At 35.2% G+C, this 17,521-nt stretch overlaps 1 protein-coding gene across 1 annotated transcript; it reads left to right on the top strand.

The window, feature by feature from the left end:
• The first annotated feature begins 14,216 nt into the window (after positions 1–14,216).
• Positions 14,217–15,117, top strand: LOC100425890 (olfactory receptor 4A8-like). The gene is given in 2 exon segments (XM_015114462.3): positions 14,217–14,308; positions 14,310–15,117. Coding segments are annotated over 2 exon segments (900 nt in total).
• Positions 15,118–17,521: the final 2,404 nt, after the last annotated feature.

Here is a 17,521-nt window from a genome sequence, read left to right as displayed (position 1 = left end):
GGTGGCAGACAAATATATCATCTGTTTTGAATGAAGAGTTGCTGCCTCCAGAAAAGCCATGTGTGATTATTTAATTGCAGTAAAATTTTCCTCGGGTTTAATAACTCGTATGAAGTGAAAATCATTTATTACATGAATACTTGCAATGATCAAAATATATTTAGAAGATTTTCATAATTTATTGGAAAAATGTTTCCTTTTTGTCTGTAGAATGGCTCTCGAGATGATAAATTTATGTTAATACTGTAAATTTATTTAAGTTTATGAAAGGGTTTCCTTTTAAGTAAAGTTAATTCTTTTCCAGAATTAATAGTACTCATTATAGATTTCAGAAGAATGAATTAAGAAATAAGACATAAAAATTTCATTTACTTCTCCCCACACAAATTCAGACCGCATTAATATTTGAAGTATATATTTTATTTTTGTATTTGTAACATACTTTTTATATATAATTTTGTTCTTATTGCTTAGTATATTAAGGTTGAAGAGGAATAATGTTTCCTTTATTAGTAATCATAAGGAGACTGAGTATACTAAAACAATCTGAATGAAAAGGGGAGACATGCAGAAAAATAACTAAATCTTACTTATTTCTCCAATTGAGAAATCACATTATGTCCTCAGGCGAAGCAGCTTGATTTGGTGCTATATTTATATGGAAATGATCCCTTGATCTTCCCACATGTTTGGAATATCTGATAATACCTCTGCTATTTTTCAATACCCCTATCTCATGGCCTTCTAAAAACAGCCAGGCTCTGCTTTTCATATATAAAATTAGCATAATCTATAATCTATGAACTTCAAATATGCAATGCAGAGCCTGATAGCAAATATTTTGGAATACATCATTGTCAAGAAAGACAGGTGTGGTGGTGCATGTCTGTGGTTCCAGCTGCTCAAGAGGCTGAGGTTGGGGGATCTCTTGAGCCCGGGAGGTCAAGACTGCAGAGAACCATGATCATGCTACTGCACTGTAACGCGGGTGACAGAGCAAGACTGAGAAAAAAAAAAAAAAAAGAAAAAGAAAAAAGAAAGATGCTGGCAATATATGATGTTTCCATTCTTACTTTATCGATAGAATGCAGATTATTAGGTAATAAAAGGACTAAAACATATTGTTTCATTGGAAAGAAACTTCATTCATAAAATCTGTGTGAAAATTTCATTTGAATTAGGCTTGAAATAAAATTTTATCTGCCCCTGACTACAGGTAGAAAACATGTAGTCAAAGAAACTCATTGTTCCTGCTTCTTCTCTGTAGTCCGGATTCATGAGGGACTAAGGCTAGGGAAAAACATAAGTCAATTTCACTGGTAAATCACACATATACGTTCACTTTGTATTATTATTTTTATCCTTATTATTAATACATGGAGATTTCTTATATCATCCAAGTTCTTCCAAAACATAGCACCATTCTTCAAATAGTATCAAGCATTTGGTAGTACCAGAGTTTATATAACTAGGTCCTGTATTTTTGGACATGTAGTTAATTTTCCAATTTCTATGGTTCTATTGAGTGATGAAATAAGAAAACTTGGTTAATTATCTGTTTATGTTTATTGGTCTGAAAGTTCCCTGAAGTCAGGAAAAGTTACTTCTCTTTGTGCTCCCTGTTCCTTGCACAATGTCTGACACATAGAACCCACTCCATAAACTTTGTTAATTACTTGTATCCTTGAATTCTTAATCTATTGGAGTCAGAATTTTTACTGATACATTCTGATAAAGTTTTTCTGTATCAAAGATGCATATATGTTCATACCATTCTTGATATTTGCTATAAATATGTACCTTACTATGTTAGTGATACTACAATTATGGGTGTTTTTATATATAAATGTTTTATCTTAACTTTTTTACTTCTTAATTTTTTTTTTCATATCACACCTCAGTAAATTCCATTTCCCTCTAGTGACTTTATACATTTTAACACCTTATTTTATTTACTTATTTTTCTTTTCAGCTTTTGTTTTAGAATCAGGAGGCACATGTGCAGGTTTGTTACAAAGGTATATTGCATGATGCTGAGGTTTGGAGTATGATCGCATCCCCACCCAGATAGCGAGCGTGGTACCCAGTAGGTAGTTTTTGAGCCCTTACCCATCTCCCCCTCTCCTGCCTCTAGTCGTCCTCATTAAAAAAAAACTTTACAAAAACATTTGTTTTCGAGCCAATGGAAAATTTTTCTTTATCATAATAGAATATTGAAGTCTAGTTTTCCTAAACAGGTAAAATAATCTGCCAATCTAATCCATTAATTATTTTCAATAGTAATTTGGAATTTCTCCTTTTAGTATGTCAAATTCTTTACATCTAGAAGGTTCAATCTTGAGACATTTCTTTTTATTTATTTATTTATTTATTTTTACCAACACACTATCCCAGTGGTCAAGGATTTTAAATATTTATTTATACTTAATAGAGATAGTCTCCCCTAATTACTAATCTTTTTCAGCTTTCTTGCAATTTCTAAATATTTATTTTTCCTAATAAACCTTAGGGCTGTTTTGTAAAGCTTTTCATAAAATTATATTTAGGGTTTCATGACCCTACTTGTTTATTTTGAGGAAAACGGTATAACGTCTTGTTTTCCTACCTAGAATAAGACACCTATTGTGAAGTCTTGATTGATAAATCTCAATCAGAAAGTGGGCAAAGGACATGCACAGACACTTTTCAAAACAAGACATACATGCTGTCAACAGGCATATGAAAAAAGGTCAGTACTAGTGATCATTAGAGAAATGCAAATCAAAACCGCAGTGAGATACCATCTCACACCAGTCAGAATGGCTATTACTAAAAAGTAAAAAAATTACAGGTGCTGGAGAGGTTGCAGAGAAAAAGGAATGCTTACACAATGTTAATTGGGGTGTAAATTAGTTCACCCATTGTGGAAAACCATGTGGTGATTCCTCAAAGACCTAAAAATAGAGCTACTATTTGACCCAGCAACCCCATTACTGGTTATATACCCAAAATAATATAAATCATCCTAACATAAAGACACATGTATGCAAATGCCCATTGCAGCACTATTAATTACAAAGACATGGAATCAACATAATGGCCCATCACTGGTAGATTGGATAAAGAAAATGTAGTACATATGCAGCATGGAATACTATTCAGCCATAAAAAAGAATAAGACCATGTCCTTTGCAGAAACATGGATGGAGCAGGAGGCCATTATCCTTAGCAAACTGACACAGGAACAGAAAACCAAACACCACATGTTCTCACTTCTAAGTGGGAGCTAAATGATGAGAGCACACGAACACATAGAGAGGAACAACATACACGATGGAGGGTGGGAGGTGTGAGAGGATCACAGAAATACTGATGGGTACTAGGCTTAATACCTGGGTTGAGGAAATAATCCATACAACAAACCTCCATGTCAGAATTCTAAAATGACAAACCTCCATGACACCCCCATAACAAACCTTCACATGTACCACTGAACTTAAAGGTTAAAAAAAGTTGTAAATGTCTTCATAGTCTATATACACCTTACTTTTTGATTTGTTCATTTAAAAAGGGAATCCTCTTATTTACATTTGATTAATATTTTCAACGAGCTGACAAGAGAGGACTCAGCATCTTTTCCTGGCATTTCTTGGCACAATCTTTAAAGCCACGGGCATGGGTCTGTATTCAGACACACATAGGCTTGTATCTGACCATATATGGGTTTGAATGTCATAGTATAGGAGTCTGTATTTGACTGTGTACTTGGATCTGTATCCCGCAGCACGTATGACCATATATAGGTGTGTATCCAGTGATACTTGGGTCTGTATCTAACTGAACACAACGTCTATACATGAACACACAGGTCTGTATGTGAAAACACAAAAATCATTATTTGCTTACTTTTATGATTGTATTTATATAAGTTTTGCATATGATATCACCCTGTCCTTGTCTGTCTACACATGGGGCTATATCTTGCCATATACTGAGCTGCACTGGACCACACGTGTGTTTATATCTGCCCATATATTTAGGGTTTCAGGGATATATTTCAGGCCATTAACAGGTCTTTATCTAAGACACATGGATTGTAGGATTATAGATATATGCTTGTTAGGAGGTAGGGTAAAGACTAAATTTTATAACTGTCAAAAAGTTTTAAAACACAATTGTAAAATTATATACTTCCACAAGGGATATATAAGAGTTCCAGTTATTCCGCATCCTCAGTAACAATTGGATTAGTTTTAATTTGCATTTCCTGGATGACTAAAGATGTTGAGCATATAATTCTTGGCTGGTCTGTTGAACATTAAAAAAATCATGTGGCTTGTCTTGACTTGTAAAACTTCTTTATACATTCTAGATACAAGTTCTTACTCAGACATATGTATTGCAAGCACACCCACAGTGTATGGCTCACTTTTTCATATCATTAACAGTTTTTATGAGCGAAAGTTTTTATTTTGATGAAGTTCTACTTATCAATTTTTTTTAGCCAAGGTGTTTCAGATGGAATATCAACAAAGAAAGTTCAAACTTAATCTGCACTAAAGACCAACTGGATATAATAAGTATTAATAAGTATTTACAGAACATTTCATCCAGTGGCTGCCGGATACATTTTCTTTTCCTCAGCACACAAATCATTCTCAAGGATATACCGTATGTTAGGTTACAAAACAAGTCCAAAAACACTAAAAAAATTTGAAATAATATCAAGTATCTTCTCTGACCACAATGAAATAAAACTAGAAATTAATAATGAGAAATTTTGGAAACTATACTAGTACATGGAAATTAAACAAAATGCTCCTGAATGATCAGTAGGGTCCATAAAGAAATTAAGAAGAAAATTGATAAATTTCTTGGAAAAAAAAAACGGAAACAAATATACCAAAATCTATCAAATACTGAGAAAGCATTACTGAGATGGAAGTTTATAACTGTAAGTGCTTACACCAAAAAAACCCTTCAAATGAGAGAACAAAACATCGTAAAGGAGTAGAAGAGCAAGAGGAAATAAAGCCAAAAATTAGAGGAAAAGAAATGATAAGCATCAGAGCAGAAATAAATAAAAATACAAAATATCAATGAAACAAGAGGTTGGTTTTTTGAAAAGTTAAACAAAATTGATCTTTAGCCATAGTAACTAAGGAAAAAGATCCAAATGAATAAAATCAGAAATGAAAAAGGAGACATAAAAATTGATACTGCAAAAATTCAAAGGATCACTAGTGGCTACTATGAACAATTATATGCAATAATTTGGAAAATCTATAAGAAGTGGACAAATTCCTAGATGCAAATAACCTACCAAGATTGAATGAGGAAGAAATCCAAAACCTGAGCCAACTGAAGTCATAAAAAGTCTCCAAGTAAAGAAAAGCCCAGGAGCGGATAGCGTCACATCTGAATTCTACCAAACATTTAAAGAAGAATTAATACCAATCCTACTCAAACTGTTCTGAAGAATAGAGGAGTAAGGAATATTTTCAAACTCATTCTGAGGCCACCATTACCCTGATACTGAAACCAGACAACGATATATCAACAACAACAACAAAAAATGAAACCACAGGCCACTATGTGCTCTGATGAATATTGAAGCAAAAACCCTCAACAAAATACTAGCAAACTGAATTCAACAATACTTGTAAAAGATCATTCATCATGACCAAGTGGGATTTATCCCTGGGATTTCGACGTATGTAAATCAGTCAGTGTGATACATCATATCAACAGAGTAAAGGGTGGTAAAAACCATATGATCATTTCAACTGACGCTGAAAAAGTATTTGATAAAATTCAACATCCCTTCCTATAAAGCCCTGAAAAAGCTGGGGGTAGAAGGAACTTGCCTCAACATAATAAAAGCTATATATGGGAGATTTACAGCTAGTCTCATAGTGAACAGTGAAATACGGAAAACCTTTCCTCTAAGATCTGGAACATGAGGATGCCCACTGTCCCCATTGTTATTCAACATAGTGCTTGAAGTCCTAGCTAGAGCAATTAGAAAAAAGAAAGATATAAAAGGCATATAAATTGGAAAGGAAGAAGTCAAATTATCTTTGTTTGCTGATGATATGATCTTATATTTGGAATAACCACAACAAAACTATTAGAAATAATAAATTCCATAAAGTTTCAGGACACCAGATCAACACACAAAAGTCAGTAGAATTTCTATATGCCAACAGTGAACAATGTGAAGAAGAACAAATAATCCCATTTAAAAAAGAAACACATTATATTAAATACCTAGGAATTAATTTATCCAAAGAAGTGGAAGATCTCTATAATGAAAACTATAAACACCGATTAAGGAAACTGAAGAGGACACACACAAAAAGGGAAAATATTTGATGTTCATGGATTGGAAGAAACAATTTTGTTAAAATGTCTGTACTACCCAAGGCAATCTACAGATTAAATATAATCTCTATCAAAATACCAATGACATTCTTCACAAAAATAGAAAAAAATTATCCTAAAATTTATATGGATCCACTAAAGATGCAGACTAGCCAAAGTTATCTGGAGCAAAAGAACCAAATTGGAGGAATCACATCACCTGACTTCATATTATGCTACAGAGCTATAGAAACAAAACAGGATGGCACTGGTGTAAAAACAGACACATAGACCAAAGGAACAGAATCAAGAACCCAGAAACAAATCCACACACCTACAGTGAACTAATTTCCAACAAAGGTGCCAAGAACATATGCTGGGAAAAGACGGTTTCTTCAACAAATAATGCTGGGAAAACTGGATGTCTACATGTAGGAGAATGAAACTAGATCTCTATTTTTCTCCAAATACAAAAATCTAATTAAAATGGATTAAAGATCTCAAACTATGAAACTACTACAAGATAACATTGGGGAAATTCTTGGACATTGGTCTGTGCAAAGATTTCTTGAGCACTATTTCCCTAGCACAGAAAGGCATCAGTAAAAATGGACAAATGGGATCACATCAAGTTAAGAAGCTTCCAGACAGTAAAGGATACAACCAACAAAGTGAAGAGACAACTCATAGAATGGGTGAAGATATTTGCAAACTGCACATCTGACACAGAATTAATAATGACAATGTAGAATGAGCTCAAACAATTCTATAGGAAAACATCTGGCTGGGCATGGTGGCTCATGCCTGTAATCTCAGCACGTTGGGAGGCTGAGGCAGGAGGATCACCTGAGGTCGGGAGTTCAAGACCAGCCCGGCCAACATGGTGAAACCCCATCTCTACTAAAAATACAAAAATTAGCCAGGCATGGTGGTGCATGTCTATAATCCCAGCTACTCGGTAGGCTGAGGCAGGAGAATCGCTTGAACCCAGGAGGCGGAGGTTGTGGTGGGCTGAAATGGTGCCATTGCACCCTAGCCTGGGCAACAAGAGCAAAACTCCATCTCAAAAAAAAAAAAAAAAAAAAAAAAAAAGAGAAAGAAAACATCTAATAATCCAATGAAAAAATGAGCAAAATATTAAGGAATCCTAATACACGGTTGATGGGAATGTACATTAGTACAACTACTATAGAGAACAGTTTGAAGGTTTTTCAGAAAACTAAAAATTGAGCAACTATATGATCCAGCAATCCCTTTGCTCAATGGATACCTAAAAGACAGGCAATTAGTATATCAAAGAGATATTGGCCTTCCCATGTTTGTTTCAGCACTGCTCACAATAGCCAAAATTTGGAAGCAACCTATGTGTCCATTGACAGATAAATAAATAAAGAAAATGTGGTACCTATATACAATGGAGTACTATTCAGCCATTGAAAACAATGAGATTCACTCATTTGCAACAACATGGATGAGACCAGAGGTCATTATATTATGTGAAGTAAGCCAGGCAAAGAAAGACAAACATCATGATTTCTAACTTATTTGTGGGATCTAAAATTCAAAACAATTGAACTTATGGATGTGGAGAATACAAGGATGGTTACCAGAAGCTAGGAAGGGTAGCAGGGAGGTGAGAGGGTGGGAGATAAGGATGATTAATGGTTACAAAAATAATCAGAAAGAGAGTATAAGACTTACTACTTCATAGCACAAAAGGGTGACTATGGTCCATAGTATGTTAATTGTACATTTAAAAATAACTAAAAGAATATAAGTGGATTGTTTGTAATGCAAAGGGTAAATGCTTGAGGGGATGGATAGCCCATTTTTCATGATATGATTGTTATGCATTGCATGCCTGTATCCAAACATGTAATGTACCACATAAATATATATAACTACTACGTACCCACAAAAATTTTAAAAAAGAATGTATATTCTGCAGCTTTTCAGTGCATTGTTCTCTTATGTAAATTGGCCAAATTTGTTAATGGTGTTGATTAAACCTTCCCTCCCCCTTCCTTCCGCCTCCCTTTCTCCTTCCCCTTCCCCCTTCTTCCCTTCCCCCTCCCCCCTTCCCCCTCCCTTTCTTCTTCCCCCTTCCCCCTTTCCTTCCCCTTTCCTTTCCCTCCCCTTCCCTTCTCTCTTGCTATATCGCCCAGGATAAACTCAAACTCTTAGGCTGAAGTGATACTCCCACCTCAGCCTTCCAAGTAGCTAGGACGGAGAAACATGCAACCATATCCTTCTTTGTTCCTTGTTAGTTTTTTAAATGCTTTGAAGTACATTTTTTGCCTTGTTTCAGATGAGACTTTGGACTTGGAGTTTGGGCTAATGCTGGAATGAATTCAGACTTCCAGGGACTGTTAGGAAGGCATAACTGTCTCTTTAAAATATGAAAGAGACATGAGATTTGGGAGGAGCCCAGGGTAGAATAATATGATTAGGCTTTGTGTCTCCACCCAAATCTCATCTTCAATTGTAGTTCCCGTAATCCCCACGAGTCAAGGGAGAGAAAAGATGGAGGTAATTGAATCATAGGGGCAGTTTCCCCCATGCTGTTCTCATAGTAGTGAGTTCTCATGAAATCTGATGGTTTTATAAAGGGGGCTCTTTTCCCTTTGTTCAGCACTTATCCTAAAGTGCCTTTGTTCCCCTTTGTCTTAGGCCATAATTGTAAGTTTCCTGAGGCCTCCCAAGATATGCTGAATTGTGAGTCAATGAAACCTCTTTCCTTTATAAATGACCCAGTCTCAGGCAGTTCTTTATAGCAGTGTAAAAATGGACTGATACTTTAGAGGATTTAATTAATGGACTAATGATCATTATGGTTGCATATGACACAGATTCAGGCTTTGATTAAAAACTTCTACTCTAACCTAAAACTGTATAACTATGATTACCTGTCTTTTTAAGTGTTAGAATCTCAACTTCGGTTCTAAGGCTCTCTGCCTGTAAGTCTCAGGCTTCTTAAGCACAGACTTTCTATCAACAAGGTTAGGTCCTCCTCTCTGAGGATGTGATTAGGTAAGAGAATCTGGGGCTGGTTTCCTCTTCATTCTGGCTTAAATATTACTTGCTTTACCTCAGTATTTCATAATATAAAACATAATTTATTGTTCAATTTGCTTTATAATTTTTTTCATATTACAAGATTTTCACATTACTCGGCATTCAGTTACTCTTTCTTGACAAAAGCCAAGTCTTTTCCTTGGCAAGAACCAAGTCTTTTCCCCCAGGGATTGTTCTCCAGAAGAAAAGCGTTCATTTGAATTTGTTCCAAATATTCTAATTAATCTATAAAAGCCTTATGTCTTTTTAATTAAAAATATTGCTGATGTAAAAGTCATAGACTATGTCTACACATATAAATGGAAGACTTTTTTTCCTGGCAGAATAACTTATGAGATAGATAGGTTAAACATAAAAATTTCTGCCCAAGCTACAATATGTCTTCTGGTATCTAATCTTCTGGTATCCAGTCCTCTAGATGGGTTGTTTTATTTCATCCACGTTTGCTTGTAAAAATTTGTGGAGGATCTCAATTTCCTGGAATGAGATTTGGGAGATACAGAGACATGCCTTTAATCAGAAAAGAAGTGATCTTAGGGATATGCTATTTGAATGACTAAAAGACTGAAGAGATCCTCTTCTGACTGTGAGAAAGCTTTGTCACTGACTTTTTCACAAAGTTAAATCCCAGCAGTTCCTTGTTAGCTATAGAGCTAAATAGCTGGGCACATGAATGTTATAAATCCTTGATCACAGTAAAATATTCATGGTTGCTTCACCATAATTGACAGAGAAGATACAAATTCAAGAAACAAATTTTGGTGCTGACAAATTTTTTGTTTGCTTACCTGGGTCACCAGATAATGGGTGTGTCCAGGTTAATTTCCACTAATTAGGTCAATATTTATATAGTCTTGAAAGAAATTATCTCTGTTTTTCTATGAGGAAATTTTCCAGGGGATGTAAAATTTTAACTACCTTTGTACAGTAGATCCTGACATTATGTTTAAGTGTCTTTATATTTTGGACATCTGCTCTGGATACCTTTATACTTTTCTGAACATTGAGATAATAGAAAGCCTGTGTGGAAATATGGAAATTGTCACACTAGGAGATATTTCTAAATCCATGGACCAGCCATACATTTTTCACGTGTTTTAAGAACACAAATAGATGCATGAGGTATCTTTAGTAACCCTCAGTGAAAGAAGAGTTGCTTTTCTGGACCAAGGACAAGACCCAAGATGTGAGTTTTTGAAGCAATTGACAAGGGCTACTCACTGAAACTTCCTGTAATGTTTTGAAATATAGCTAAAGTCTTAAATATCGCATGTTTTTATTGGCGGAATCTTAATTGGGAAAATTAAGCAAGCACAACACAGACATTAATCAGAGTATACAAGTATATTTGGTTTCCATATATAGCCTTTAAGTGTTTGTTTTCTAATTTGCCAAGTAACAAGAGAAACATGTTCCATGTTACACATAAAATAAGTAAACCAATAGATTTATAATGTAGTACATAGAATATTTTATTATGTGATACCTTAACATAGGTATAGAATCATTTTTAGATATATTTGATTAGAAAATTTAAAATTGCAGACTATGTCATTGTGTTAGAATATAAAGAAATCAATGCCTAATACGTTCTGGAAGCATGATATGGTCTTTTATGTGTTAATCTAAAAATTATCTCAGCATATATAAGTTCAGGAAAGTATTGAGTCTACTCTTCTTTAGAGAGATTTACAAAACTGTATTGTTTTATAAATTTTATCTATAAGGGATTATTTTTGTTACTATGGGATTTTATCCTTCGAAAAAGTCACACTCTTAGGAAGCTGTATTAAGTTGTTTTTGTCTAGAAACGTGTTAACTTATTTATGTTGAGTGCCTAGTAATATTATCTTTCAGTTTTTAAAGTATTAAATCTTTGATGACTTAAGCTAAAGAGGATAGTTTACATATCTTGGTTTTTACAAGTAAACATCTAAACTGCCCAAGAGAAGATTTATCCTGGTGAAATTTATCATTGATGATTAAAGAGAGAAAAGGAACTAAATCTTGCAGCAAGTAAGATGTGAAAAAAAGAGAATGAGCTATAGGTTTTATTACACCCTTGTGTTCTTCAACAGATGTGCCTTTGTTAGTCTATAACTTCAACAATGACAGAACTCTCGAATCAGCTGGAAGTGGTAATGTGAATGAGACATGTGGAACATTTATCACAACTGGGTTCTAGGGAAGCGCAAACTCTCTCTGCATATATCCTCCTCCACTGTCAGATCTATGTAAACGGAATCATCTTGTCCACATTTGAGGTTTAGTAATTCTGTAGTTTTCCTCAGCAGTGAGTATCACAAAGTTTGTGTTTGTATCTCGACTTGTCCCATTGTTCTCTTGTCTTTAAGTTTGTCCTTAACTGTCAGATCTAGAGACACTAAGAGATCAATGTTGTTTTTATTTTTCTTTTTGAATTTTCTTTTCTTTTTTCTTTTTACTAGGATCTGGTCTGTGTCTATTTGTTATGGCTATTCCCAAAGCCTTCTGAGTCACCCAGGGACCCACAGGAGGTTGTGCTTCCAGTATTTCCTCATTAAAATAAATTTTTCTGAAGAAGATTTTTAGCAGAAAACTAGCCTCACTTTTTTTTTTTTTTTTTTTTTTTTGAGATAGTCTCACTTCGTCACCCAAGCTGGAGGACAGTAGCATGATCCTGGCTCCCTGCAACCTCTGCCTCCTGGGTTCAAGTGATTCTCACACCTCAGCCTCTTGAGTAGTTGGGATAACAGGTGTATATCACCATGCCCAGCTAATTTGCCTTACTTAATTCTGAAATTAATCATCTTATTTCTTGTGAATATTAATGTATTTACTATAATTTCTCTTTTTTTCTGATTTGACCCCTTTTTCTTTCATTTTCTACCATTTAGCTCTCCCGCTGATGATCAGTTCAACTTTTTTTTACTAGAATTCTGCTTGCTTCTCATTAAGGTATATTTTATCATGATAAAATCACTACTCATACATAATTAAATATGTAATTCCTACGACATACAATTTTATTGTGTGCCTCAAAATGTTTCCCTGAATTATAAGTGTTTTATTATTTTTAACTTAGACTATGTCTATAAATCTTTCCAAGTTGACAGAGATTCACATGATTTGTTCTATCTTCAAAGTGAAGCATTCAATAACACTGATAATAACTATAATTGATTGAGTCCTTACGAGGTGCCAGCCAGTGTTCTAGGCACTTTACTTTCTTTTATAAATCAACAGTTAGTTCATTGTGTTCAAAATTAATTGCTGAAAATTAAGCAATTAAGAGGTAAGGACTATTGGGATTCCCATTCTACAAATGATGAAAGTAAGGGTCAGAGAGCTTTAGTAAATGGCCCAAAGTCTCATAAAAAATGGTGAACATGAAGTTGTAGCTGAAGAAACGTGGCTCCAGTGTCCACATTATTCACAACATGCTACACTTTCTCTTTGAGGATGTCTTGGATCTTAAATAGGTACATACTCAGTGAGAAGCTTACAGTCAGTACTCACTGTAATAAAAAAATCCATTGTCCCACAGACAACCATTTTTCATGTACCCGTCATGACCTTGGAAATTTTTATTTAATTATATATTTATAAAAAAAGAAAAAAATTGTCAGCAGAATACCATAAAGGAGAGGTGCACTAATAGTCCTGTAGATAGTTGACTAGAAAGGATTCTGAATTTCTCAAATTTAATCCCATTGTTTTCCAGTGAGTAAACTGAGACAGACTTGTAAATGCATTCAAACGGCTCAAATCCGTGCCTTCTTACACGGAATTTGGAATTTCTCTTAGAATATGCTTCTTTTTGGAATCTGGTAACTAAGATTCTATTTTTGAGTACTCTTGGTGTCTAAATAGTGTTATGAATAAAACCATGTCCCACTGTTCTGTACCTCTTTCTACAGTGTCTATTTTTCTCCTCTCTCACTACCTAGCTCATCTCAAGAATTCATGAAAAAAAACACGGCATATTTGTTAGTTGGTGATAGTCATGAGTTAGTTCACTGGAGTTCAAATTAATTAAAATTAAGATATTGTATGTAAGTGGTGAAAAAATTGGGGTATAGGCAAGGATAAAACGGAGAGAATCACAGCTCCTTATAAGTTGGACAAGGAGTCAGACCAAGTAATCACTACAGGGAACAATGTGATGAATAATATCATAGCTATTTATACATTTCAGAGTCATGTCTTCTGACATTTAATGAAAGACTAATAAAGACTGAACATACTTCGAGGTGTGAAGGAATGAAGGTCTAATAGTGGAAGGCCAGAGTACTGAGTGACATATTTCAGAAGATGTTATTCTTGCACAGATCATATTATAAAGATATCACACATACAAACACAAAGGACTAAATCTATGTCTATTTATTTAGAGTTTATTACCATAAGCAGAGAGTAAGTTATTTGAGACCAAGAACCTGTTGACTATTCATCATAGCTGAATTCTGTGGCAAGAAAAATGTTTTAAATAAGTTATAAAATGTATGAATGGCTTTTGGGACTTTAACACTTCTTCTATATAGAATATTCACTAAAACTTAGAGGTAGAAGCCTTTACCTGTTGAAGAAACTAAAATCTTTGTGGAGAAATAGAATTGTCAAGGGAAGATGGACTCTTTGGATGAGAAACACAAGAGAGACTTACTGCATGTTTATTGTGTGTAAATCACTATTGAGGATACAACAATGAAGATGTGCTCTGTGACACAATGGATGTGATCATATTCCTGTTCACTGTTTCATTACAGGTTCTATTCTCCTGAGCTCTCACCTCTGATACAAGCCTGAAAGAAGAGTAAATGAGACAGAATAACAATATTACAGAATTTGTCCTCCTGGGCTTCTCTCAGGATCCTGGTGTGCAAAAAGCATTATTCGTCATGTTTTTACTCATATATTGTGACCATGGTGGGGAACCTACTCATTGTGGTGACTATTATTTCCAGCCCTTCCTTGGGCTCCCCAATGTATTTCTTCCTTGCCTGCCTGTCATTTGTAGATGCTGTGTATTCCACCACCATTTCTCCCGTATTGATTGTAGACTTACTCTGTGATAAAAAGACTATTTCCTTCCCAGCTTGTATGGGCCAACTGTTTATAGACCACTTGTTTGGTGGTACTGACGTCTTCCTTCTGGTGGTGATGGCCTATGATCGCTATGTGGCCATCTGTAAGCCACTGCACTATTTGACCATCATGAATCGACAGGTTTGCATCCTTGTCTTGGTGTTGGCTGTGACTGGAGGTTTTGTGCATTCTGCGTTTCAAATTTTAGTTGTGTACAGTCTGCCTTTCTGTGGCCCCAATGTCATTGACCACTTTGTCTGTGACATGCACCCATTATTGGAACTGGTGTGCACTGACACCTACTTTATAGGCCTTATGGTGGTTTTCAATGGTGGAGCAATCTGTATGGTCATCTTCATCCTTCTGCTAATCTCCTATGGGGCCATCCTAAACTCCCTTAAAACTTACAGTCAGGAAGGGAGGCGTAAAGCCCTGTCTACCTGCAGCTCCCACATTACCATGGTTGTCCTGTTTTTTGTTCCCTGTATTTTCATATATGTGAGACCTGTTTCAAACTTTCCTATTGATAAATTCCTGACTGTGTTTTATTCTGTTATCACACCCATGTTGAATCCTTTTATATACACATTGAGAAATTCAGAGATGAGAAATGCTATAGAAAAACTCTTGTGATCCCAAAGTGGGAAGACAGGATTTAGATGCTCCAAGCTCAATTAAGAAGTCATCCCATCGTGGCATCTGTTTCAAGTTCAAGATTTCAACCTCTATATCCAGAACTGAGTGTGGGGCTGCTTGGGTGCAGGTCCTATTGTGTACATTTTAAATTATGTATTTTCTCTATTACACATCTATTGAGACAGGACATTTCTCCTGTATTCCCAGCACAGAGTGGAGAAAGGGAGGAATAGGTAATTAAAATAGATGCTCCTGTTCAAAAGGGAAGGCTATGGTGCTTCCTTCTGTGTAATTTATTTAAAGACTTTGTGGAATATACAAGCACCATATTCACAAATATCTTTGAAACTAGTCCTTCTCAGACTTGAGCTGAAACTCTATGTGCAGTCAGATAATACTCTTAAGAATCTAGAATGATGTTTGTCTAGTTTAAGGTACTGATGATACACACCATTAAAATTTTCTGAAGTCTATTCATGGTGTCTGTACATCCACAAGTTGGAAACGACTTTTATTTGGATGACCTCTCTTACTGTCAGAGTACTTAGCTCTTTGCAGAGACTGGAAAGGGAAACCATTTTCATCTTTGAAACCAGCAAGTTCTGACTGTTTTATGTTTCTTGTAAATTCTGTCTGAAAATATAACAGTTAATCTTTTAAGTAGTATTATTTTAAAAATCTGACTTCTTATGAGATACAATGCTATAATAAACAGCTGTAACTTTCAATATTCTATTTGGAAATTTTAGTCAAATCCACCTATTCGTTAAAGTACATTTTTTTTATTTGCTACCTTACTATAGGTGACAGAATTACTAAATGTTTTCATCACTAGATAGCAACTCACTTTTTTTACAGCCTCCAAAACAGTTATGTCTGTATTTTCAGCCTTTACATACAATATCCCGGGGGCCCTTAGTTTCATATACTAAAGCCAGTTCCATACACTTTAAATTGTTGTTATGGAAACACCACACCTTGAGGTGCCACTTTTTATTCTGGTCCTGTCTTCATATATGGTACAGGGCTCCACAGTTTTTGTGATTTCAAACAACCATCATTTTATTTTATCTCAAAATTTTGTGAGTCAGGAGTTCATGCAGTTGTTGGCTGGGTATTTCTTCTGTTTTGTGTGGCAACGACTGAAGTCACTGTCTTATTCAGCTGATAACTGAGTTTTATGAAATGCAGGATAACTTAATTCACATCTAAAGTGTATTGGAAGGGATGACAGTAAGAGATGCAACACGGGTTCCTCTTACTATCCCTTTAGATGAAGGAACATATCAAAAAGAGCATATTGTAGTTTTATTCATTTTAAGTTGGATCCATAATCATCTTTAATTAACATCTCAGCAACACTGGGTTTTCTAGTTCCTAAATACAGTATATCTGTTAGGTATTTCAAACGTTTATTTTTGAAGAGGTTTGCAGTTTTTATTCATTCCCATGTGAATGGGAGTTCATTCATGATTTGGCTCTCTGTTTGTTTGTTACTGGTGTATAAGAATGCTTGTGATTTTTGCACATTCATTTTGTATCCTGAGACTTTGCTGAAGTTGCTTATCAGCTTAAGGAGATTTTGGGCTGAGACAATGGGGTTTTCTAAATATACAATCATGTCATCTGCAAACAGGGACAATTTGACTTCTTCTTTTCCTTACTGAATACCCTTTATTTCTTTCTCTTGCGTGATTGCCCTAGCCAGAACTTCCACCACTATGTTGAATAGGAGTGGTGAGAGAGGGCATCCCTGTCTTGTGCCAGTTTTCAAAGAGAATGCTTCCAGTTTTTGCCCATTCAGTATGATATTGGCTGTGGGTTTGTCCTAAATAGCTCTTATTATTTTGAGATACGTTCCATCAATAGCGAATTTATTGAGAGTTTTTAGCATGAAGGGCTGTTGAATTTTGTCAAAGGCCTTTTCTGCATCAATTGAGATAATCATGTGGTTTTTGTCTTTGGTTCTGTTTATATGCTGGATTATGTTTATTGATTTGCGTGTGTTGAACCAGCCTTGCATCCCAGGGATGAAGCCCACTTGATAATGGTGGATAAGCTTTTTGATGTGCTGCTGGATTCGGTTTGCCAGTATTTTGTTGAGGATTTTTGCGTCGATGTTCATCAGGGATATTGGTCTAAAATTTTCTTTTTTTTTTTTGTATCTCTGTCAGGCTTTGGTATCAGGATGATGTTGCCCTCGTAAAATGAGTTAGGGAGGATTCCCTCTTTCTATTGATTGGAATAGTTTCAGAAGGAATGGTACCAACTCCTCCTTGTACTTCTGGTAGAATTCGGCTGTGAATCCATCTGGTCCTGGAGTGTTTTTTTTGGTTGGTAGGCTATTAATTATTGCCTCAATTTCAGAGCCTGCTATTGGTCTACTCAGGGATTCAACTTT

The sequence above is a fragment of the Macaca mulatta genome, chromosome 14 (genome assembly GCF_049350105.2).
Source record: "Macaca mulatta isolate MMU2019108-1 chromosome 14, T2T-MMU8v2.0, whole genome shotgun sequence".
Classification (NCBI taxonomy): Eukaryota; Metazoa; Chordata; class Mammalia; order Primates; family Cercopithecidae; genus Macaca; species Macaca mulatta.
This window is presented reverse-complemented; position numbering and strand designations above follow the sequence as displayed.